This window comes from Chionomys nivalis, chromosome 1 (genome assembly GCF_950005125.1).
Source record: "Chionomys nivalis chromosome 1, mChiNiv1.1, whole genome shotgun sequence".
NCBI classification, from domain to species: Eukaryota; Metazoa; Chordata; class Mammalia; order Rodentia; family Cricetidae; genus Chionomys; species Chionomys nivalis.
This window is the reverse complement of record NC_080086.1, coordinates 167529589-167554831: the sequence shown is the minus strand read 5'-3', so window position 1 is coordinate 167554831 and position 25243 is coordinate 167529589. Positions and strand designations below refer to the sequence as shown.

The 25243-nt window shown below is 38.4% G+C and overlaps 1 protein-coding gene across 1 annotated transcript in view; it reads right to left on the bottom strand.

The window, feature by feature from the left end:
- The window catches only part of Mtpn (myotrophin), a 34574-nt gene extending 13403 nt beyond the window's left edge, over positions 1–21171 (bottom strand). Inside the window, exons 1-3 of the mRNA XM_057787452.1 lie at positions 20878–21171; positions 4383–4496; positions 3535–3618 (exon numbers count right to left, since the gene is read on the bottom strand). Of these exons, the coding sequence (XP_057643435.1) occupies positions 3535–3618; positions 4383–4496; positions 20878–20949 (270 nt within the window). The 5' untranslated portion in view covers positions 20950–21171. The remainder of the gene's footprint in view (positions 1–3534; positions 3619–4382; positions 4497–20877) is intronic.
- Between the last annotated feature and the right edge of the window lie 4072 nt (positions 21172–25243).

The following is a 25243-nucleotide window of genomic DNA, read 5'->3' as shown; positions in this document are numbered from 1 at the left end:
TCTTTGCCACAGTACGAAGCAAAGAAAGAAAGGAAAATAAGTTTCTTTTGGACGTCTTCCTGGAAGATAAAGCCCCCAAAATGTTAAATATAATTAGTAACAGAATGATGGTTTAGGAAAACAAATTAAATATGATGTCTGTTTTTATAATCTAAGATTCAGTAAAAATATAGTGCTTTGAAACTTACGTTATTGGGATGTAACATGTTTATTTAAAGGGCTTCGGATTCCTACCTTATTTGTTTGTTTTGGCTGCTTGAGACAGTTCTGATCTATAGCCCAGGCTGGCCCCAGATCTTCCTGTTTGCGTTCTGAGTTTTGGGATTACAGGAATAACTCACCTTGCCTAGCTCCTATTATTTTTAACAGCAGTGCATACCACATAAGCAATGTCGTCTGCTGACTATCAGTTTATCACAAAAAAGTAACATTTAATAGTGGCCGGTAACAGAAGTAGGGTATTTTTAGGGTAGGTATATTAAGGGTATTTTTCTATAACACCTTATACTAACAGATTTAGAAATGATTTTTTTTCCCTTAGGATTAAAGAACAAGGATACTGAACTACTTAAAAATCCTTTATTATCACTTATATAAACTATAAAAAATTATATAAATTATAAGGGATTTTTAACAAGTAATAATGTAGAAAATTTAGTACCTGGTAAATGATGTAAGAAATGTTGAACGTAACATTGTAAAGCTGCTACCGGCAAACTAGTAATATTTCTCTTGGTGTATTTTTTTTTTTTTAACCTTGAAAGTAACATATATAACTTGAAAAAACTGAGTTTGGGGCTTATAAAAGCCCATTTGCTAAAAATAGTAGAGGTAAAAAAAAAATATGGTTTTACCATCGATCCTCTTCAAATAATGTACTCATGCTATCACTTTGACACTTGAAATATGAATCACAAGAGTTTAGCAATGAACCATGGAGACCCAGATCAGTGTTTTGTGAACTCTTGTTTGGCTACATTTGTTTCCAAGAGTTAAGTGTTAACAAGTCCAAGCTGATGCACATTCAAGTTTGGAAGAACCACCTTGTCACTCAAGTTAAGGCTTTAGAATGATGCTTACTATAAAATCCAAAGTACTTGTGAGCTACAGTGGGGGCTGGACGGCAAACTAAAGTCTAAATACTTGTTTTTGTAAATGATATTTTACTTCCTACTCGATGGAATATATGGAGCTGTTATCACAAAATTATGACTAAGACCACATGGTTTGCAAAGGCACAGAACACTGGTACCCTAGCCCTAATCCATGGTTATGCTTGTTAGGGTCTCATGTAGCTCAGTCTGGTCCTGAACTCTTTAGCCTGCCTCCACTACCCAAGTGCTGAGATTACAGGAGACCTACCTATATTTTTATAGCATTGATATTCAGTGCTTACAGTTCAAAGAATTTCCTGGTAAGGACTTTTTAGGGCAAAAAGGAGAACTTCATTCAACTGAGCTAATTATAATTCTAAATGACACATGATTACAGAGTCTATTTTTGCTTTGATAAAAACAGGCTGAACCACAATGAGCTTGGCCCTTATATCACTCGATGCTGTGTTATTAGTCACTACTCTCATGGGTGTCAATATCACACACTCACTTTACCAATTCTCTGGTCTTAGTGAACATTTTGTACCTCTGGGCGAGGAGCAGCCTTGGATCAGCTCTTACCTTTGGTAAAAATCCTATCTAGAATACAGTTGAAAATGTTTTCTTTGAATCTACTTTCTTTGCTTTCTATGTTTTAAGGGTTCACTACCATTTCTTTTTTTTTTTTTTGGTTTTTCGAGACAGAGTTTCTCTGTAGCTTTGGTGCCTCTCCCGGAACTAGCTCTTGTAGACCAGGCTGGCCTCGAACTCACAGAGATCCACCTGCCTCTGTCTACCGAGTAGTGGGATTAAAGGCGTGCGCCACCACCGCCCGGCTTCACTACCATTCCTTATCTAATGTTTAATGAATCCCCTTTGTATGATCCACTATAAGGCATTAGTTCATTAATTAAAAAAGTCTTTTTGTCAGTTGGGAGAAACATCCCCCACACACATAATAAACAAACAAACCCCCAAACCAACAAATAACCCCTCCAAAAAAAAGTGGGAAGCAAGCACATGTGGTTAGATCTCAGTCTTGAAATAGAAGCCTGATATCTGTGGATCTCTGCATTTTTCTAATTTATCAGCTCAGCAATTAAACATAAGTCTGCATCTCTTTCTATCTATAGATATAGGTACGTTCCATGCCTCACAAACTGCTCTGATTAATTCCAAAGGCATTTTAAAAAAAATTTATTTATTTATTTATTTAGTATGTATACAATATTCTGTCTGTATGTCTGCAGGCCAGAAGAGGGCACCAGACCTCATTACAGATGGTTGTGAGCCACCATGTGGTTGCCGGGAATTGAACTCACGACCTTTGGAAGAGCAGGCAATGCTCTTAACCACACATTTACCTAGTTATTTTTTTGATATGGATCTAAGAGTAGAACTCAACACCAGTGTTAAGGACGCACTGTAGAGCTCTAAGGAGATACTGAATAAGTGTTAATACAAGTGTTTATCTTCCCCAGTTCTCTCTATTATATTGAAACTCAAGCAGCATGTGCAAAGCCCACCTTTAGTCTTAGTTACAATAAAAACTATTCTCTACGGATTACATAAATATTTTCCATCAGGACTTGACAAATCTTTATATATACACACTTACTAATTTTAATTTCTTTTTCTTTTTCCTTACTGCTTTCTTTTAGCAGGCTGTAATCTAAGATCCCAAGTGGAAATGAGTCAGTGTATGGTCATAAAATGCAAACTTGGTGACTTACTCTATAGAAATTTCTTCCCTTATAGAATATAACAGCTAAAATGGTTGTTAGTAATTAGCTACTCCCAAGGCTGGATCCTGTACTCTTATTGTGTATTAACAAAGACAAAAACATCAGAAAACTCCCAGACTCATCACTGCCTCAATGATATCAACAAACTAGAGAGCTCTTAAGCACTTCTGATCTTCCTCAGTATAGACTACAGAAAATAAAGTGTAAAATTCCAAACCTCTGTTAAAGTGTGCTCTATCACCTGTACCAGGATGCAAATTTACTCATTCATGGTAACCTTTTTTTTTTTTTTTTTTGGTTTTTTCAAGACAGGGTTTCTCTGTGGTTTTGGAGCCTGTCCTGGAACTAGCTCTTGTAGACCAGGCTGGTCTTGAACTCACAGAGATCCACCTGCCTCTGCCTCCCAAGTGCTGGGATTAAAGGCGTGCGCCCACCACCACCCGGCCATGGTAACATTTTTTATGCCATTAATGCTTGCTTACTTTAGTTGACTTCTTTTACTTAACAAGATTTTTTTAAGAAGGAAACTAGACCAAGCACTTTAACCATCACAAACTGGAAGCAAACAGTCTGTAGCCAGCAATTATAACTAACACTGTTCTAGATCTCAATTTCTGTGTCTGCAGTCACACTTAGTTTAGTTTCAAAGCAATGAGGGTTTTTAAAATAAGTGATAAAATGAACATTGACCTTACCTTTGACAGAAGCAATTTCACACAGGAAACATGACCCTCATAGACAGCAGACAGAAGAGGGGTAATATGATGTTTATCTGGAGCCTATAGACATCAAAGAGATAATTTTATGTACTTTTCTTCTTTTTAAATCTTCTTTCTATATCTAACTAGGGAATTCTTATGACTATTTCAAAATTAATACCATTTTTCCTTCTGTAAAAAAATTACAAGTTTCCAGTCATTTTAAAAGTTATCAAGAAGCAAAAGTACATGCATAGTGTCTTCTCTTGGCAATCAGCGTGGAGAGGAAATCTGACCTAAACTCGAATCTTTTATCTGCCCCTTATGTGACTAGTTTCTCCACACCTAGCTTCTCCACTATTGTAGAAACACCAGTGTGGTTCAGAAAGGGAGGAGGAGGTAAAAATACCAATAAGGAGACAAGACTAGACAGCCAAGTTGGGTCAACTGATATATTAAAAAGTTATCTCTTTCACTATTATTATCATCTAATCGATTTTCTAAAATCCTGAAATTACAACTCCTGCCTAATGACTTTGTCACATTTATCTCATGGTCTAGGCTAGTGTAGCCTACCACTTCCAGGTCCTATGCTCCATTACATGATAGACAGCATCTACTACCTGCAGAGGTAACTTGCCAAGCTTTAGAACTTGAAAAGCAATAGCCAAGTGGGGGAGACAATAAACAGTTCATTAACAAAAAAGAATGGTTTGTATAGGACTATATTATTTAAAGTAACTCATAAACCTATAGCAAAGAATTCCTTGAAACATGACAGACTTTTCTAGAATGACATCTATTATACATAGACCATTAAGTACTAACATATGTGTAATACATACATTAATATCTGCTCCTTTCAGCAGCAGAAATTCCAGGATTTCCAGCTGTCCACAATCTGCTGCGTAATGAAGAGGCTTCCTTCCACCTTCTAGTGTCCGGTTAACATCTTCTCCCTTGTCAGAGCAGCCAAATAAAAACAACATTTATAAGAGACTGAAGAGGGAAACAAAACGAGGCATCTGTTTTTTTTTAAAGTTTCTATAAAAACTTGAGTTTTACGAAAATTCTATTTTTTTGCAATGAAAAATGAAATGTAAAGAAGTCACAGTCTGCATAATAACATATGGTACTCAACTCACGATTAGGCAAGCTGAAAACAATTTAAGTAATAATGCTAAATGCAATGAGATGTATCATTGTTTTTCATTACCTAAAATGAGTTCAGTCAGCATACTGTCGATATGCAACCACAGAAGACTGCTAAGTTCAAGTACTAAGATTTTGTATTTTCTATGACTATATGATTATCAGAAATTAAACTTATAATCATTTAATTCTTTCAGTATTTACTAAAGCGGTACAGTAAAGCAAGCACACAGCCAGGCATTAGGAAGACAAAGGTGAACAAAAGCAGATGGTTTCCAATGAATGCAACTTACCACTTAGTGTGTGGAGATGACCTAATTTGAAAATATTAGTGTTCTATAACCAAAAACAGTAGCTCATCATCGCATGGTTACCAGAAGATCATGACTTAATCTTGATAACAGGAATGCAGTGTTAAGACATTAACTTTTCTAGTGACCAACTTCTGTATTTTTGGTACCGTGCTATATACATAATTTCTAATCTTCAAACTACCCTTGGATAAGGGCCTTTTTATACATCAAATGTAAAACTAAAAAAGAATAGTTTTTCTTTCTACAGTGCCGTGATACTTCTAATTCAAATTTGCTTCATTTTAAAGGAGAGTTCAGATTTTACAGAGTAGCAAAATGCCTAAAAGTTTATTTACTCAATAACAATACTATTCACTTAACTTAGCTTAGTCAATTCACCAAATCCTGGATAAAGACATCAAAGCCTTAACATTCCATAGCCATTACCAGCCGTGCTTTCAAGTGCCTCAATTTCCCATCCTTTTCACTTAGATCAGTGCTTTCCTTCCTTCTCATTAATGCAAGTATGATAGATTCCCTAAGTCCATGCAAATTCAAGATTTCTCTTATCCACATCATTTTTTACAGATATGGTAAGCTTTCCCTCCCTCAAAACCACAGCAATCATTTGTATAGAGTGTTTTGCCACATTTCACATGTATATTCTTTCTTTCTCAATGGGATGCAAATTCCAGGAACAGAAATCCTATTTTTCTTCTTTACCTCTTCCTACAGTATGATGTATGGGTTAGAAATACACACTTCATCACCACTAGATACTAGGCAAGTTATTTATGTTCTGTGTGTATGTGCTTTCATAATTTAAGATGGAGAGAGAGTGAAGTACTTGACTTTCACAGAACTATTGTGGAGATTAAACTGGATGAGCCAAGCAAAGCACTTAAACCCCAAACATATAGAGCACATACACTGTCTCTTTAGAAGAGCGAGTTTCACCAGAAATTAATTTCCTCTTCCGAGTTAATGGATGATAAAACAACCTTTCTGTAAGTTAACATTACTACGGCAATTGAAAGCAGTGACTTCCAACAGGCTGTTTATTTACGCCAATTCAGCCAAACATAGTTTACTGTGAGGACATTCCCTGATTTTCTGAGTTGTTTTGTAGTTGGATGATTTTGCTGTTGTGCACACATTATAGAATAGATTTTTAAAAATAAAGAGTACTTAAAAACCTCTGACAACTGCCACTCACTGGTGTTTTGTTACAGAACCACCAAGTACATATGAGCTGTTTTTGAATGGAACATGTGACACCTGATGGGAACATCTGTTCCAACAGCGACTTAAAATATATACATATAAAGACAGGCACATGGTATCTTAAGACCCCTGGAGGAGAATGGACAGTGTTCCAACTATTCCATGTAGTTCCAGGACCAGAGACTACTCACTTCCTAAACCTTAGATCCTTAACAGTAAGCTAGAGTGAAAATATCTGTACGCTCCACAATGGTTAAAGTTCAACTGTGGGGATAAATAGTATGCGGTATAATGCTTAATACAGAGCAAAATGTTTAATAAAAGTTAACTATCATTTTACGGAGCATTGGTGTTGGTTTAACCCATCTATCCATCCATCCTATCCATTAATTAATGAGTCAGGGTCTCATGTAGCTCAGACTGGAGGTCTGAATGAAGGGACCATAGGCATACACATACCTGGTTTTATGTGGAACTGAAGACAGAACCTAGTATGCTGAGCAAGAAGTCCACTAAATAGTCCTGATATTAATTTATACCATGAACTAAAAGACTATCCAAAGCCGAGTTAAAGCAAGTTTCTGCAGAATGGTTGAAATATGAACATATGGCTTAACATTATATAGTTTAGAAACAAATTTAAATAATAAAGGTGATTTGCTGTACCATCTTACATTCTAGTCAAATGAAACACAAGTCGACAAGGGGTATTGATGAGATCACTGATAAAGTTAAGTTTTCCTCCCATTATTATTATTTTCTTTTCATATCAGTATTATCTGTATGGACCATTATATTGAAACGCAGTAAATAAATACCCTTAATAAGTACCGAGGAGGTTACTTTTGTTACAATGACAATGCTCTAAATCATGTTGGATTCTTAATACAAGGCTGCAGAATACGTATGAAACAGCCATGTTTACACTTTCTCCTTTATCCCTTCACACTTGCATTACAATTCTTATTTTAGCTGACAAGTGACAACACTGCAAAGATTGTGAGTGACCAAAAATACAGGATTCTCTCTGCAAAGCAGCACTGAGAAGTATACAGTATTAAATGTACTAGAAAAGTAAAAGGCTTTAAGATAATGTCTTTTCCACATTCACCAAAATAAAATTAGAAAAAGTAAAGCAAAGCAAAAAGGACAAGAGAATAGAAGGTCAGAGTAAAAATCAGGTAAACTGAAAACAGGACACCGTGGAGAGCAATAAAAAGGTGAATCAGGAAGATCAACGCAGCTGCTCAGCTATTCTGAAACATGAACAGAAGAGAAGGGTAAAGCATATTAAATGCCAGCACCAGACTCTACAGATACCTCACAAGGAAACTTACAAATACTTTCGGAAGTCTTTGGACCTGTTCTACACACTTCAGAAAACAGAAGGGATGGGAAGATTTATCAACTAATTCTGAGGTTGGCATTAGTCTTCTAAGGAAGATGAAGACATTACCAAAAGCTTGCTTTAAGAATCACACCCTCTGAGATGTTAGGAACCCTCCCCTGGTTATTTAAATCTTAAAACTTTCATTATATGCTTACTTCCTATTTTCTGTGAAGAGATGGGCATTTAACCGTGCAAAAAGAGCTCTGTGCAGAAGCATTAGGCTTCAGGCAACTGCTGTTACCTAGCATATGGGTAGCAATACGATGTGGACCTTAGTTGGTGGCTGCATCCAAATCGTCGATAGCTCCCTTTTCTCTCTCCCAGGTAAAGGTCCTCAGATATTATGTTATTATGTTAGTCTACAACTTCTCTGCTTTCTCACCTCCTAAACCAGGAAAAACTTTTATGCACACATGGCTGCAAAAACAGTTCTCAAAAAGACAAAGTGCTACAAGTATACTTAATATTTGACATAAACAGGTTCAACAAAACAGATTTAACACAACACCAAATAAAATAGAAAAAAATATTTTCAAAGTAAAAATGTTGTTTAAAATGCACCGTTATTATGAATTGTACTTATTATAAAAGTAGACAAAGATTAAAAAAGATAAAACCTGGTACCAGAAAAAGACCTACTACCTAACTTGATTTAACTCAACAAATAGTGTTTAAATTAGACAGTTTTTACTTGCTTGAAATGAAACAGGAAGTCCTGACTGAATAAAAGAATTAGCTGCCTTTTGGGGAAAGCAAATATGAGTGCCATTAAATTTTGTGTCCTAAGAACAGCAAAATTATAGGAATTCAACCAAGAGAATGATCAAAAACTTCCCTCCCTGGCAGTTTCCCTTTTACTGTGAATTAACTTTCAGGTATCTGCGTCCCTTCTTGTTAGATTCTGAAGGCCCACAGATAGGGCCAGAGACTGCAACTTTACGTCCATCACCACGACTGGTATTACTTTCAGACCTCAACCAGAATTTACTGTGACTCTGCTTATGACTGCGCATATTCTAGGCATGTTTCACCACAAAACTAAGAATATTAACAAATGATAAAGGAGAATGCAAAACAAAAAGCAGGGATAATAATTTGTACTTAAACATGCTTAAGTTAGTCGTGTGTCTTTATGTGGACAACTGCAAGAAAACTGACAAAAACAGCACAGACAAGAAGCATGCACCCCAGTTCTCTGCATCTAAGGCACAGCAGCCATGAGTAAAAAACAGCAACATTTACCAGGTTTATTCTCCCAGTCTTCTTCAATCTTTGTCTATTTTCTTAGCTGGTCTTAACATGGAATAGAAACATGCATACAAATCTGTGGAGTGTGCACACACACACGCGCGCGCGCATGTGTAAAAACTACGTAATACAAATGGAACACTGTACGGTTTGTTTACGACCACCACTCAGATCCTGTGTGGCATACATTTAGAGGCACAGATTTCCCCTTTAACTCCAGATCTTTTCTATGGATCTTAAACTACACTAGGTTAGGTTCATGTGAACAACAGAAATAAAGACATATAAACGTTTGATATTAAATGGCCACCTGACTCCCGCTAATAACTTTCTTTAAATGAAAAGAAACAAGTATTTCTCTTCCTTTGATTTCCAAATAAGCAGTTTGTGAAACCAAGACCTAAGGCACGAGTTCACGCTGTACCGTCACAAGAGACTGATGTCCTCCAAAGCTGCTAAAAAGCAGGCTATGTCTGACAGTTTTGTAGGACAGCGTGTGAATTAACACTAGACACCTGACTGAGTATAAGCAAACAGCAAAGGTATTAAATTCTACAGCTGAGCCAATGTTCAGTCAGCATTAAGTATTCCCTGTCTCTTTAGAATTTTTAAGATAGTAAGACCCTTCTGAGATGACTACTCTGGCCCACTTCCTTCCTTCTCCCACATGTACCCTATTTTCTCACCCCACCCACCTCACTAGTTAAAACTTTCACCTCAGGATGTGATTTTGCAGAGAATTACATCACTGTACCCGTGACATTAAGAGTGTAGAGCAGTTCCAGAATTACAAATTAAAGCAGAGCAGTGGGTTCAAATCTACCTGTGAAGGCAACGCAGTCAAAAGGTGAGAAAAGCTTTGATACTTTATCTGGAACTTTCTAATACTGAAAAACTAACAACAGAAAGTAAAAAGGTATGATATTTATCTCCGACCTTTCCCCTGCCTTCTAAAAAGTTAATTGGTATATAAATAAGCTATAAATCTTCAATGTTATTAATATTATTTAGTAACATAAAGTTCATTGAAAGTAATGAATAGTAATTCCCACAACTATATTTAATAGGCACATGCTCAATTAATATATAATAATGTAGCCTCTTAAACTACTTATTACTAGTTAAAAATCAAGACCACAGTGATCACTTTCTACAGCTGAACAGGGCACTCATCTCAGACAGCTTCCTAATTGAGAGGTAGTTCACTGACAGACTACTTAAGGAACACTTCCGTAGTGGGCAATGATGGCTGTAGATCTTCTACAAAAGATCTTACAGGAAAGACAGAAAAAAATGTTACTATTCACAGTGATAATAATAAAAAAACCCCACACATTTAAAATAAAGGTTACAAAATTTGGTGAGCAAGTACTTCTGGATTCGTGTGTATGTATCTGTATATGTGTATATGATAGGCTTTTCTTATTTATATACCAGTACTAATGGAGTGAAAAATACAATGTGCTACAAAAAATTTTAAGCCTAAAGAAATGCAATGCTTAACTGTTGTCAAGTATTTTAAGGCAGCACAGTTGTAGCTATCTACCTTTCTGACCTATAATAAAAAGGGTTTGAAGAAGAACCTATGAAGTTAAGCCCCTAATGGTATTCCCCTATTCAAGCATTTACTTCAACTTAGCAATTTTTTTGTTCAAAATAACCAGTTAAGTGATTCAAATTACAGAAAATCCTTAAATTTTATACAGTTAGTTTGTTTGCTAAATGACCCTTAATTTTTCTCCTAAGGTCTGAAAGTCGTTAGTCAATCATATATTTTGCAACTAGAATAGTTAAGTTGTTTTAAAGAAAAGTTTTATTTGTGGTATAAAACTAAAAATTTAGTAGCTAAAGGTGTGTATATAATATGAAGAAATGCTTAGCAAATTAAGAAACACATGCAAAATACTACGGTTTTATCTCAGTTTGAAAAAAAAAAAAGACAAAAATGTGGCTTCATTTATAAGATACAAACTCAGTGGCCCATAATTGGAATCCCTTCTGAAAACAATTGCAGTCTGGAAAGTATCTGCTATTTTATTCAACGGATTACAGATATAAAGGTTATATTTGTAAATAAACCTGTGACAAGAGAAGGAAGCAGTGGGGATGAAGATTTTATCCCCCCCAATCATTGGTAGTCCTGACACATTCAAAGCATAATGATGGGAAAGGAACAGGAATGTTCTTTTGGAATGACTCAGATCAGAGCTGAAATCCTGTCCTCCTGTGACTTAGCTGTGAGAGCTAGGGAAAGTTACTCAGTTCTCACTTCGCCGCCGATTTCCCTGCCTAGTTAAATGACACATGTATCGATATGTATATATTTCTGTGATACATATATATCACAGTACTCAAAGAAAGGACATTCTTTTCTCATTACTGGAATTCTGATTTAAACCTGATATTTTAGTGTTGATTTTTCTTTCTATTGGAAGCAAATATAAATTTATCATAGATCTTATAGCATCTATTTTTTTAGAGTTGTATTTTACTAATAAAATGTAAAACTACTGAGTTTTACCAATATTTCATGTATTTAAGAAAAACAACTTTGGAACCCACACAGTCATTGTATTTGCTGTTTTCTTGGACGCTCAAATGAACCCGCACTGAACACATATCCTTAGAAGCATTAACTTTTGCTGTGTTCACGCTTATCTAATACTGTAGGTGCTCAACTGGTACTTGCTGAATTATGAATGAACCAGTGAAAACTGTGCTAACCAGCCTTCTCTTTCACTGTTGGACTAGAACTCAAACCAGGTCATGGGACTTGCACCAGAGCTGGGGAGAGAATTCTAGAATATTTTGCTGAACACTTTGACAGCTTAAAAGATTCTCTAGAAATTGCTTCAGTTTAAGAACTTAGGGTAATTTGTTTGTACATTTGTGAATAAAGATTTCTAATGCTCAATTTATAGAATGATCCCACATATTTTGCCCAAGTTTCAAATTCATTGGAGACTATGCTTTTTTGTTTAGAGAATTTTAGTTTAATGTCTCACATATGGCTTTCCATGCTTCGGTTTTCATTACCTTTAAACCATAAGGATTTCTGAAGTGGATTTTCAGAAACACCCTCAAAATAAAACTTCTATTTTATCATATATCTTACTTATTTTAGAGTTCAAAATCTTGATAAAGAAGAAAATTTAGTCTACTGGATGAATTCATTTTTTTCAACTTCAGTCTTATGTAAAGATGAGTAATCTATGGCTAATGGGTCAAATCAAGCCTGTTGCCTATTTTTGGTAAATAAAGTTTTACTGGAACACAAATAGCACATTCAACTCTTCAGTTGTTTACATACTATCTATGCCTGCTTCTGCACAACAGCAGAGATAGAGACCATATGGCTGACAAGATCTAAAAATGTACTAACTGGTCATTTATGAAAACAAAGCCAAGTTTGCCAGCTTCTTGCCTTAGCCTTCTCTCTAAGTCTTCCCTTAGTAAATAATCTACACAGACAACATAAATAGTAAATATTATTGCACAGCTTCAACATGCAGTGGAGATGTTGCTCTTTTTAGAAACATTTGCTGTCTCTTTAATAACTGTGTAAATTACGAGTTGGCAGCATCATGATCCTGTTTCAGATGAGAAGGCTGAGGCGTCAACAAGTTCTTTTAGGTTACTAGTAAGAAAAACCTATTGATGATTCTTACTTTTCATAAAGCATCAAATTTTGAAAACACTTAACTACAATTCCAAAATGATGGTCACAAGACAAAAGTCAAAACTGGCAAGATACGTAAACAACTACTGTCATTAAAATCATGGGGAACTGCATAAAGTTCACCAAGTTTACAACAACCAAAAGTTGAAGACAAAGGGCTATTTCTAAGAAAAAAAAAAAAGAATATCACTTACACCAACTAGAGGTATGTATGGCAAACCAACTTTGAAAACAAGGAATGGCTAGCTTCTTCAAATAGCAATTCCAATTCAATTAAAATTTAACTAAACTGTATGGTAGATAATTGTGACAATAATCAGGAATACAAAGATCATTTCTTTGTTTTCTTTTAAATAAAGATGATTTCTGTCTTTTAAAAAGACAAAAAACCAGGAAGAGTTGGCAACTAAAAACGAGCAATAGAAGCCCATTTGAACTGACTAACAAGTGTAACACACTAACAAGGCACCAACATAGTTCTCAGAACTGCTGAGCAGGTTGAAGAAATGCATAAGAAATAAGGCTTTCAGTCAAGAAATAAAAATTAAAACTGGCCATAAGAAGAGCATGGACAAGAGATGCACTACTGTGGTTCTCTAGACCGAGTGTCTTCTTGTGCACTACATCCTTTACTGCCTTCACTGTGCTTGAGCTTTTACATTCAGCTCTAGTCAGAAGCATCCAATTAGTCATATTTGGGTTTTACGCCATTTCCTGTGTGGGCAGGAGAAAGCAATTTATTTCTTGGATTTTGTTGCGGTGTGGGCCAGGCCTCACATTCCATCAAGATTCATATTGTACTGCAGGGAACTAACTCCACCAAATCAGAAAGGGGCTTCAGTTGCTTGCAAGTCTCCCTTCATGAGACAAATGCTCCACAAGATTAGCTGAATGCTTCTGGGGAAAGAGAGTTGCCTAGTTCTCAGAAGCACTATTTAAACACGCACACACAAACTATATACTAATATATATATATATATATATATATATATATATATATATATATACACACACACACACATACATATGTAGTACTAACTACTCGATATCTATAAATGCACCTTTTGGGTTTTCTTCTTTATGTTTTTAAAGCAGCCATTAAGGTGAAATTTGAATTCTCATTTTTCTCTCCTACTTCCCACTCTCCTTTCTCTGTCTACTAGAATTTATTCTGCAAAGTCAGAATTTGTCAGTTAACTCTGGCTCCCCAAAGTTCAAAAAAACTCTACAGCACAAACTCAGCAAGAAAGCTCTGTAAGAGATGTTGAGAAGCAATTCTGGTCAACTGCCCAAGCCGAGAGTTTTGTTTTACAAAACACATGAACCAAAACTCAAATGTACACAGTGACAGGATCTGGAAGTAGTTTGTTCCCTAAGGGTTCATGTGCTGAAAGCTTGGTTCTCAGGGTGGTGGTGTGAAAGCTCGTGAAATTTTGGGTGTGTGTGTGGTTGCTACTTTATTATCTATGCTGCCCCTGGGAAGGGATTTAGGTAGTTCTTGGAGAGGCCAACTATCAAAGCCTGAATCTGAGCTCTCAGCTCCCTAGCCTAGCTTCACTGTCCTGTGGCTGGTTCCCACACTCCCCCCTCCGAATCCTGCCATCACTATGATGTGACACAGCCAACGGGGACCTCACCAGAACTGAGGCAGTGTCAGCTCCATGCTCCTGAACTTGCAGAGCCGTGAATTAATTAAGCCACTTCTCCTAATACTAAGTTGGATACTTTAGATAGTTCATTCTAGCACGTTAAAAACCTGACCGACAAAAGCAGAAATTTACCAAGCAGATGGAGCAGGACAAAACCCCCAATATTCCCACAGAAGGAGTAGCTAGTATAAAGTACTCCATTCGAAAACACAGTAGTTGATTTTGAAAAAGTATATTCATTTTAGATTTAGAAAAACTAATCCCAGCACTCGGGAGGCAGAGGCAGGCGGATCTCTGTGAGTTCGAGACCAGCCTGGTCTACAAGAGCTAGTTCCAGGACAGGCTCCAAAACCACAGAGAAACCCTGTCTCGAAAAACCAAAAAAAAAAAAAAAAAAAAAAAAAAAGAAAAACTGAACTGAAGTCCCAATTCTAGTAGCAAGGTCCTAGTTAAGGCTTTTAACATGCAAGTATTCCTTATGTAAGTGTTGGACTAGATGTTACTTTTTGTTGTTTTTATTCTAAAACAATTTTAAAACTCAGCATACAAAGTAATAATCCGAATCACGGATGTTCACACATCTCTCGAATACTCTGCTCTAACTGGTCCTCTTCCCCTGCATCCCATCACAGGTTCTCGTCCTTTACTCAATTTCCTCCCTTTGCATTCACGTCCTATGGATCCTATTAGCCTATCTTCGCCCCCATTCCCTTCAGATTCCTTTCTTCTCAACATCTCCCTTCTGGTTTCAGGGCCTACACACATATGAGAGAAAATAGTACTTGTCTTTCTAAGATTTGCTTACTTAATATAATAACTTACAGTTCCATCCACTTCTCTGCAAATGTTATAATTTTACTTTCTTTACACCTATATAAATTTTATTCTGAAAATACATATTCCCTTAATCCATTCATCTGTTGATGTTCAAGTCAATTAGGTGTCTTTTAAGTGGCTTTGCTTATAAACATACAAATATTAACAACAGCTAATAAGCATTGAAAATTACCATGCGTGCTGGCTAGTTTTATGTCAACTTGACACAGGCTACAGTCATTTGAGAGGAGAGACACTCAGTTGAGAAAAATGCTTCCATAGATCAAGTTGTAGGACATTTTCTTAATTAGTAATTGGTGGGAGAGGGCACAGCCCACTATGGGTGGTGTCACCCCTGGGCTGGTGGACCTAGGTTCTATAAAATACAGCAGGCTAAGTAAGCCACAAGGAACAAGTCAGGAATCAGCACTCCTGCATCATAGACTCTACATCAGCTCCTGCATGCAGGTTCTAGCTGTAGCTGAGTTTCTGCTTTGGTTTCTCTCAATGGAATATGAATTGTGATATGTAAGTCAAATAAACCTCTTCCTCAAGTTGCCTTTGGTCATGGTGTTCCAACACAGTAATAATAACCATAACTAAGACATCATGACAGTCACAATACTATATAATTCAGTAAACTACACTCAAAGAGATACACTGGGAACAAAACTTACATGACAAAAAACTCCCTTAATTTATAGGATTCACATAATTTGTAAATGGGCCAACTATGTAATTTTATAAAATGAACGAAATGTACAAATAAGAAACGGAATCAGATGTTACGACCAGAAAGGGTAAGTCAGTTCAGGGCGAGGCTAGGCTACAGAGCAAGTTCCAGGACAGACTGGACTAAAGAATAAGATTCAAAACAAAGAAGGGGAGAAGAAAAAGAAAAACAAGTAGGGAAAGAATACAAATGGCTAATAATGTCCTAAAATGTTCACCCTTTATCGAAATACAAATTAAAGCAACATACCATTTTTTACCTATCCAATGGCAAAATCAAAAAGTTTAGTGATGGTGGCGCACGCCTTTAATCCCAGCACTCGGGAGGCAGAGGCAGGCGGATCTCTGTGAGTTCGAGACCAGCCTGGTCTACAAGAGCTAGTTCCAGGACAGGCTCCAAAGCCACAGAGAAACCCTGTCTCGAAAAACCAAAAAAAAAAAAAAAAAAAAAAAAAGTTTAGTGATATTTAGGGCTGTTCACAGTGCATTGTCCATGTGCACCTAAAGACATCAAACTTTTTAAGACTCAAAATGTGGATTTATTCTCAAAAGTTGTTAAAATACAAACACAATCACCCTAATATTGTTTAATGCAAAAATAAACTAGAAATAAAAGGCTTATCATAAATAATTCATTATATCATACCCATACAATGAAATATCACACACCATTTCAGAGTAACTAATTTCAATATATAGCATGTTTAGATAAATTAAGGAACTAAGAGCAAGTTCAGAGTGTTTAAAGAACTTTTAAGTGGAGAAAATGGACGAGTAAGTGAATTTCCAAAGTTTTTCTGAGATTAACTATACACACCACTTTAGAATGCTTAACTTTGCTCACAGCTCAGAGGCTGGGATGCGAGGTCTTCAGCTTTATGTCCCAACTGCTGCATTTTCAAATCTGTGTCTGAAGTAATCTGACTTTGACGCCCCCATCCCCGTGTGTGTGTGTGTGTGTGTGTGTGTGTGAAGGCCAGGAGTTGATGGATGTCTTCCTTGATCATTGTCCACCTATTCACTAAAGCAGGGTCTTAAACCCAGAATTTGCTGATTCAGCTCATCTAGCTAGCCAGCTTTTCTAGAGATCCTCTTTCTGCATCCTGGGGGCCAAAGAGTTCAACTCCAGTCCTCAGGCTTGGACAAGTACTTTATCTGCTGGGCCATCTCCCTAAACACCTCATTTTACTTCTTAAGATTACTAGGATAGTAGGATTATGACCTAATTTTTGTTTTCTGTATTTTTGAAAGATTCTGTTGATATTTCATCTGAGAAAAAAGAAAAAGTATAACAGAAAGATAAATATTTAAACTGCATTAAATTTCACTGATAGCACCTTTATTTCCCAAAAGCTGACAAAAGCTTTTTTACAGGCAAGTGATAAAATATAAGAAAAACACCCTGCTAGTTTAAAAATGTTTTAAAAAGTAAACAAGTTGACATAAAGCAATAAATGGAAGGTGACAGACCACTTTAAAATTGGCCTCTCTCTCTCTTTTTAGAAAAGTGGAAAAAGATCCCAGTAAATCTTGCAATTTCGAAAGATTAGATTTGATCTATCTCTTTTGACTCAAGAGATCCAATCCTTCACATGGTGAGCTCCTGTTGCTCGCCAAGCCTATTAGAGTGTAAAGGCAGATGTAATTAGAATGGGGTTGGAGAGAAACCACAGAGAAAGGAAGTTAGAGACCTAATGTATAGTGTTTCACAGCCAGAGAAACAGAAGTACACATCAACCAGAGAGTGTACATACTAGAGCTGTTGGAGAATCTACAGGCTACACACCAGCACAACTCACCAGCACTCCACTGAAGGAACCTTGGATCCTCAAAGGCTATGGTAGAGTCTATCTCTAAATAGCCTCAAGGGACCATTATCCTGCCCAATCTTTAATTTTTATATACACAGCAGCAATACATCTCCTTAGTCATCTGAGACTGTTTAGAAGTGAAGGCCAAGAGTATATGAAGTGTTAATCAAGGAATTCTGAAAGCCCTTCATAGCCTGTGAAAGTGAGTTCAAACCTCACTCCTACTACCCGCTCAAGAACTTCAAGATCTTGGGCGAATTACTTATTTTTACCTCTAAATGTCTAAAACTACACTCATGGGTTGATGTGATAATAATATCTACATACTACACCACAAAGTTCAAATATAGAAAATGTTAAGAACACATTCTTTTTTCAAAGTCTTTAAGCAATTACGAATAGACATTTCAGTAACTTAGTTACCTATTTCTTCCTAAAGCTAACACACACCATTACCTTTTTCTGGATGATCACAACTACAAACATAATAAGTTTATGATTATAAAAAAATGTTCCACAAGCTACCAAATAATCATCTTACAGACATATACTGTACAAGACAGTCTGATGAGAATTTAAATTTACCAGATACTTGTCTTTATGCTAATTATTTCTAAACTGTTGCGTGTGATAAAAAAGCCCTCTCTGTCTTCATGCAGTCAGGACTAAGTTTTTCTACCAAGCCTCTTATTTTCTTAATGGATTGACTCTAAGCCTTAGTAAGCTAAGAAAATGGAAAAAAAAAAAAAAAAAACAACCACAACTACTTCAAAGTAGACTGATACAGCTTTGAAAAAAGTATATTCTTTAGATATTGACAGCCTTTGGTTTAAATCCAAGTTGGGTTAGTCTGCAACCTTGTCAGATGAACTTCTCCAAAACTTACTTTTCCCATTCTTAAAATGGGAATATAGAAACAGGATGGTAGGCCAGTCAGTGGTGGCACACACCTTTAATCTCAGCACTTGGGAAGCAGGAGCAGGAGGCTCTCTGTGAGTTCAAGGCCAACCTGGTCTACAAGAGCTAGTTCCAAGATAGGCTCCAAAGATCCAGAGAAACCCTGTCTCAGAAGAAAGAAAAGAAAAGAAAGAGAAGAGGTAAAAAATACATTAGAAAATGAGTAAAAACTCTGAGTGCTTTCTAGCACTGTGCAACATAAACTACCCAGCGATGGTAACCAGTACAACATAAACTACCCAGCGATGGTAACCACTACCAACATAAACTACCCAGAGATGGTAACCACTACCACATAGCTAGTGAAGTTTATTAGAGCCATAGCTAAGGGAGAATTTCCTACTAGGAAGATAAACTTTTAATGTGTGAAACTCCTTAGGGTTACACTGGAGATACGAAGATGAAAAAGGACATAGCATCTACTGTCCAGAGGCTCAGGGCCTAATGCAGGACAAACACAAAGCAACATCACAGTGACCTGCAAATGAAGTAACATTAAGAAGCTGAGTTCTCTTTCAAGTTGAATTTTTTTTTTTTTTTCTGGAAGCGGAGATACTGAGGCTAGAGGACAAATACGAAGTTAGCTTGGAGGCTAACTTGTGAAGCTGACTTGGCTGAACAGGGATGTAAGTGCACATGGACAAATCTACTGCAAGAAATACACATCAAGGTCTGGAGCAGAGGCTCCAGACAGGCGAGGAAAACAGGCCCTCAACACATCACAATGGTCCAGTAAACCAAAAGACAGGGGAGCTGCAAGTGAAGCAGAGGCTAAGATGCAGAATCCACCATCAAGTTAGAGAAGGAAGTTCATTGAGAAAAATAACATGCTTAAATAAATCCAGATCCCTTCAGGTATCTGTCTAAGATGACCAGGATGGGGTTGGGCAAACTAAGTCAAGAAGACAATGTGGGCTGGAGAACTGCAGCAGCGAACCTCAAGCGGCGCTGAGACTGCAAAGTGACAACCCTCAGCTCTTCAGGAGAATTCCCCGTTTCCACCTGGGCTGAATGGTTTGGTCAGGAAGTCAACATGGAGAGGATAGGAACAATTTCAAACATATTATTTTGTAACCAAGTTCAGTTAGTCTTATTACTATTTTGTATTTCAAATCACTTAAGTTTGAGCAGGCCAGGAAAAACCAACTCATTTAGAAAGAGCAGTGTGGTGATCCACTACTGGTTGATATTTTCTTTCACCCAGCATTGAAAGAGGTGGTGACTCAGGCTCCAGTCTACAGCTAAGGTGGTTCAGAAGGCAGCCTGTCTTAAACATCCACTATACCCAACTAAGCAGATCAAATACATGGGAAAAGTCTAAACCGTAATGACATTAAGGGGAGAAAAGACTATCAGAAAAGACTTGTATAATCATGTGGTTGTTTTGAAACCAAAACACAAACAACACCCCCCACCCCAACCCACCCAATAAACCTGCTTCTGCTTGCTTTTCTACCACAGTCCCATGAAGCAGGATGCCACGGCTCACACCTTTGAAGAATTGAAATCCTGACCACAGGCTCACATTTTTGGAAGACGACCAAGATGCTCACAGCTGTCATAAACTTATACTTCCAAAAATAATTTTAAAAACTACTAATTTCTCCTTAAGATTAAAAAAGGGGCAGTTTTTAAGATCCAAAGGCAGGTTAGCTTAGAACTTTTCAAGTCCCTCACCAAGAGAACTTGTTTCTATTAATTTGGGTTTCGCTCTGAATTTGGCTTTTCTTAATCATATTTTCTTACCCGCAAATACAGCATGAGTAGACCGCAGTACCATTAACTACAAGCACACGGGCTCCAGATGAAATCAATGGTGTACCCAAAGTTAAAATGCCTTTGAAAACCTCCTCAGATTTCCTAACCACTACAGATGCCAAATGACAACCTTATCACTTGAAGAGAATAAACACACACACACACACACACACACACACACACACACGCTGTGTATTGGAGGGGAGGAAAAAGGCCACACCCAAAGTTAAGACTTCACAGTGAAGTGACACCAAGTTTCAGAAAATCAACTCTGGCTATTTTGAGCACTGCATTTCACGGTTAACGAACGTCTCCGGCTTCTTTCTATTCCCACCAGGCTCCAAGTTCAAGAAATCGTTCCGGATTCTAACTGCTAAGGTTACTTCTTAGTAACCCGCAAGTCCAAGATGGAGAACCGTCTCATTCAAAGGAAAGATTGCCGTAACGGGTCTCTTAAGGATCGAGAGAGGCCACCAAGGCGCCAGGTACCCGAGGGGGCCAGCAAGGCCACGGCCGCCGTAGCGACGCGGCGGTTACCTGGCACCGAGCGGCAGCGTCTCCCCCGCCTGCCTGGCTGCCGGCGCGCGCTCCGGGCTTCCCGGTCCCGCCACCTCCGCGCATCCCCGCTCACCTTGGCCACATAGTCCTTCACCTCGTCCAAGTCTCCGTTCTTCAGGGCCCACATGAACTCCTTGTCGCACATCACTGCAGCGGGCTGGGCCGGCAGGCCGGGCACAAGTAGCGGGTACGCCCAACAAGGGGACACGAGGAAACGACGCGCCTCGGGCCGCCGCGTGGGCGAGGCTGTGGGCCGCGACGACCGTTGGGGCGGGAGAAAGTTCTTTTGCAGTCGCTGGGCCCAGCCGAACAGGTTCCGCCTGGCTGGGGGGAGGGGGGAAAGAAGCAGGACGTTTGCACTTCCGGTTCACGCCCCGCTAGGACCCGCCTCCAACTTCCTCTTCCTCTTCCTCTCTCCGGAACGCCCAGCTCCGGACCCCGCCCCGGCTGCCTACCTCCGAGGGCCACTTGTGCGCAGGCTCAGTGTCCGGGCTTGCCAACGCGGAGAAGAGGAGGGGCGTGGTCCAGTGGGCGGGGCCGGGAGGCTGAGTGACAGAGATCCTGGAGGTTCCAACTGTCAGGGACCAAACCTGGGAGAGTTCGAAGTTTTGGGTGAGATTAGGATGCTCCCAGTCCACTACAGAAGGGAAAATGTTAGTTTTCGAGGGCTCACTTTCTAATAACGCCAAGAAGTGTTTACTTTAGGTCGTCTCCGTCTCTCTCCCACTTTAAATCATTAACAAAGCAAAACAAACAGAATAACCCACTCTCAAAAAAATTTTGAGAATTTCATCTATACGCACAATGTATTTTGATCAAATCTACCCTAGATTCTTTCCTTTCCCTCCCCATCCCCACCATCACTTTTCCTTCCCAATTTTATGCTCCCTCTCCTAAAAATACAAAAACAAACCCTCAAATAACCCCACCCCCAAAACAAACAAACAAACACTTTATTTTTATTTATGTGTATGAATGTTTTGCCTCAATGTATGTACTTATGCACACTACATGTGTGCAGGTGTCTGAGGAGACAAGGAGAGGCATCAGATCTTGGAGCTGAAGTTACAGTTGTGAGCCTCCATCTAGACCATGCTGGAAACCAAACCTGGGTCCTCTGCAAGAGCAGTAAGTGCTCTTAGCCTCTGAGTCATCTCTCCAACACTTCTTTTCGTTTTGAGCCCACCGAGGCCACTTAGTGCTTCCTGTGTGTGCATGCTGTGTGTGCACTCATGTAGGACCTGCTGTGCTTCCCCTTGAGGCCTCATAGTGGATTTCTATTCTTAGAAGTCTTTGTTTGGGTAGGGCTCTATCCTCCTTTCTCTCCTGCATCCCCATTACCACTCCTGGCTTTTCTCCTTCCTTTCCTCAACTATGCAGTACTGTTTGGGACTCCAGAACTCACTACCCACCAGAAAGAAATAAAAACGAAAGAATAAAAGCAAGTTTTGCCCAGAAGGAAATCTTCAACACACAGTTGAGACAACGATGCCAGTTTGTTTCTTTTTAAATTGTATACTTAGGTGCGTAAAGTACAGATCTATGTATGTGGGCATGGGTGTGCTACAGTCTCCACGTGGGAGTCAGAGGACAGCTTGTGGAAAGAGTTCATTCCTCCTAGTATGTGGGTCCTGAGGACTGACCTTAGGTCACCATCAGACTTTGCTGCACGAATCTCTACTGTTTGAGGTGTCTTGCCATCTCAACAATGTGAATTTAGCGCATTGGTACTAAGCATTATGTTCCGTGTAGAGACACTGAGTGTGTGATGGAGCTTAAAACTCAGTGTGTGATTTCCTAGCTAGCAAATGACATCTAACTAACATGTTCAGTATAATTCGCATTAAAAATGTGTGTGCTTTAAAAACCACTTATTTTTTAATTGATTTGTAACTACAGAACCATTTTTTTCTGAAGTCAGTTGTGTTCTTAGGATTGGACTGAAATATCTTACAATACAATCACCTGGTGGTTACTATTTTATAATCTTAATGAGTCAAATATGTGTATATACCCAGGAACACTGAGAAAAAAAATCTTCCTGAAACTATTATGCATATAGAATATTATTATCCGGTAAATAATTAAACCAAACTAGTTTACTTCTGTTCTACAAAGTCCAGAGGCTGAAAGCCCGGAGTAGAACGAAAGCCATAGGGTTTTAAGTTCATGATGCACTCTGACAGATTCTGTGTCCTCTCCAAGTTATTTAACCCACTTTGCTTCAAATTTCACAGCAAAACAGTGCTGTTTGGTGAGTACGTGTGCATTTTTTTTTTTTTTTTGTTTTTGTTTTTCGAGACAGGGTTTCTCTGTGGTTTTGGAGCCTGTCCTGGAACTAGCTCTTGTAGACCAGGCTGGTCTCGAACTCACAGAGATTCACCTGCCTCTGCCTCCCAAGTGCTGGGATTAAAGGCGTGCGCCACCACCGCCCAGCAATACGTGTGCATTTGTTATCGTTTAGTAACAATTGAGAAAAGACTTCTCATCACAAAGAAAACTTGTGAATTGTTAACAGCTGCTTACGGTGTTGTTCATTCTAACTCTGAGGGCTGAGAATATGAATCTGTATGCCCAACAACAAGTTCTTTCAATAAAAAAAAAATGATGAGGCAATTTTGATTCCTCAGAAACTTTCCTGAGAGATCTCTAAGTTACAGGCCAGGGCAATTCTTGGTTCATCACGAGACTTCTGTGTGATCTACTTTTACATTCAGCGTTTCACTCGATTGTCCCAAGCTTGGCATGTTTAAAATAGATCTTGTGACATAGATTCTGAACTTCAATAACTCTTTAGTCTTCCTGTTCTATAAATCCTACCGATCAACTGGTCACTAAAACCAGAAACATGAAAGTCACGATAGCTCCGGCTAGTCCCAACTTTCCCCTACCCCAACCTATAAAGCCCCACAAAATACTTTGAAATTGGTTGACTTCTTGTGGATTTCAGTACTGACCCCAACTTTTGCCCAAGCTGTTATTATCGCTGTATGCAAAAGAGATTGCTATAGCAGATCTCAATTTTACTTTCACCCTGTTGCAGGCCATTTTTTTTCAAACAGAGTCACTGTTTTAAGCCCAAGGAAAGCATTCCTTGTTGTAAGTGCTGAACAGCTTCCTACTGTATGTTTTGTGTGCTCTGCCCCTCAGAGCAGCTTCCTACTGTACGTCTTATGTGCTCTGCCCCTCAGATCAGGGCCTTCTGTGATCTTCCCTGGATAGTTCAATCCCATGACAACCCCCTCCCCATCACCATTGCTGCTTGAGTTTCCACGTATCTTGCCTTCTGTCATTTTCAGAAAAAGCCAGGCACACTCCAGCCTGTGGCCTTCATGTGTGTTGTTTCCTGTATAATTCTTACTGCTTCTTTTCCGTCATTGGGATTTGCTTGCAGATGTTACCTTGAAGTGAGATTTCTAAAACTACTTACTTCAGTCAGATAGCCCCCCTCTTTTGCCAATTCACAATGATTATTCTAAAGATTTTCATTATTTTTTTACTTACCTATTTTGAAAGATCTTTATGGTATTCAATAAATGCTTCCTTTTGTATTCCAATACCATTCTGAGTGCGAGAGACAACTGCTCTTCCTGCATTCTTTGTAGTTGAGTAATGTCATGTAACTAATTTTGAACTATTACTATGAGTACACGTAATAAAGACCACTTTTAGGTTGGCTGGTTCAAGACTCTTTAGCACCCAGTTTTCCCTTCTGCTGTAGCAATAGACAACATTCAGGGCAGTGACTACATAGGCAGCCAGGGGTCCTGAAGGAACATAACCACAGAGTTTGTCCCATCCTATGATGAATATGTAATACGAATAAAATAATTCTTTGGTTTAAACCAATGAGACTTGGATTTGATTCCTGGAACAGCACTGAGCCAATCTTGATGAATACAGAACCAATTTCCAGTTTGAAGAAGTGGCTGGAATAAAACCAGTGAATAAATGACTCTGCCTCAAGGACCAGCTAGTACACAGAAATGGAAGTGATAGAAGTCATGAAGATGGTGACTCATAGTCGCAGGAGCAAAAGGTTGGGAAAGACTATTATGCGAACATGGCGCGTCCTGGGAGCATATAATGTAACCCATAAACTTGTAGCTGTAGTGGGGGAGACTGGATCTGGAGGCTCAGTTCTCTGTGTTGGAAATAGTGATTACCTAAAACAGTACAGAAAACGTTCAGCATAGGAATAATTGTCCACTTTGCAAATAAAAATGTAAGGGAGCCCAAGAGATGCCTCAGCAGTTAAGGGTGTGTGCTGCTCTTGGAGAAGGGAATTCAGGTCTCAGCATCCAAGTTTGGGCAGCTTGTAAGCAACTGCCTATAACTTCAGAGATCTCATGTCTTCTCTTCTTCATTGTCACCGGCCCTCATGCATACATTCCCACACATAGATACAGGTACATACACACAGTTAAAAATAGAATATT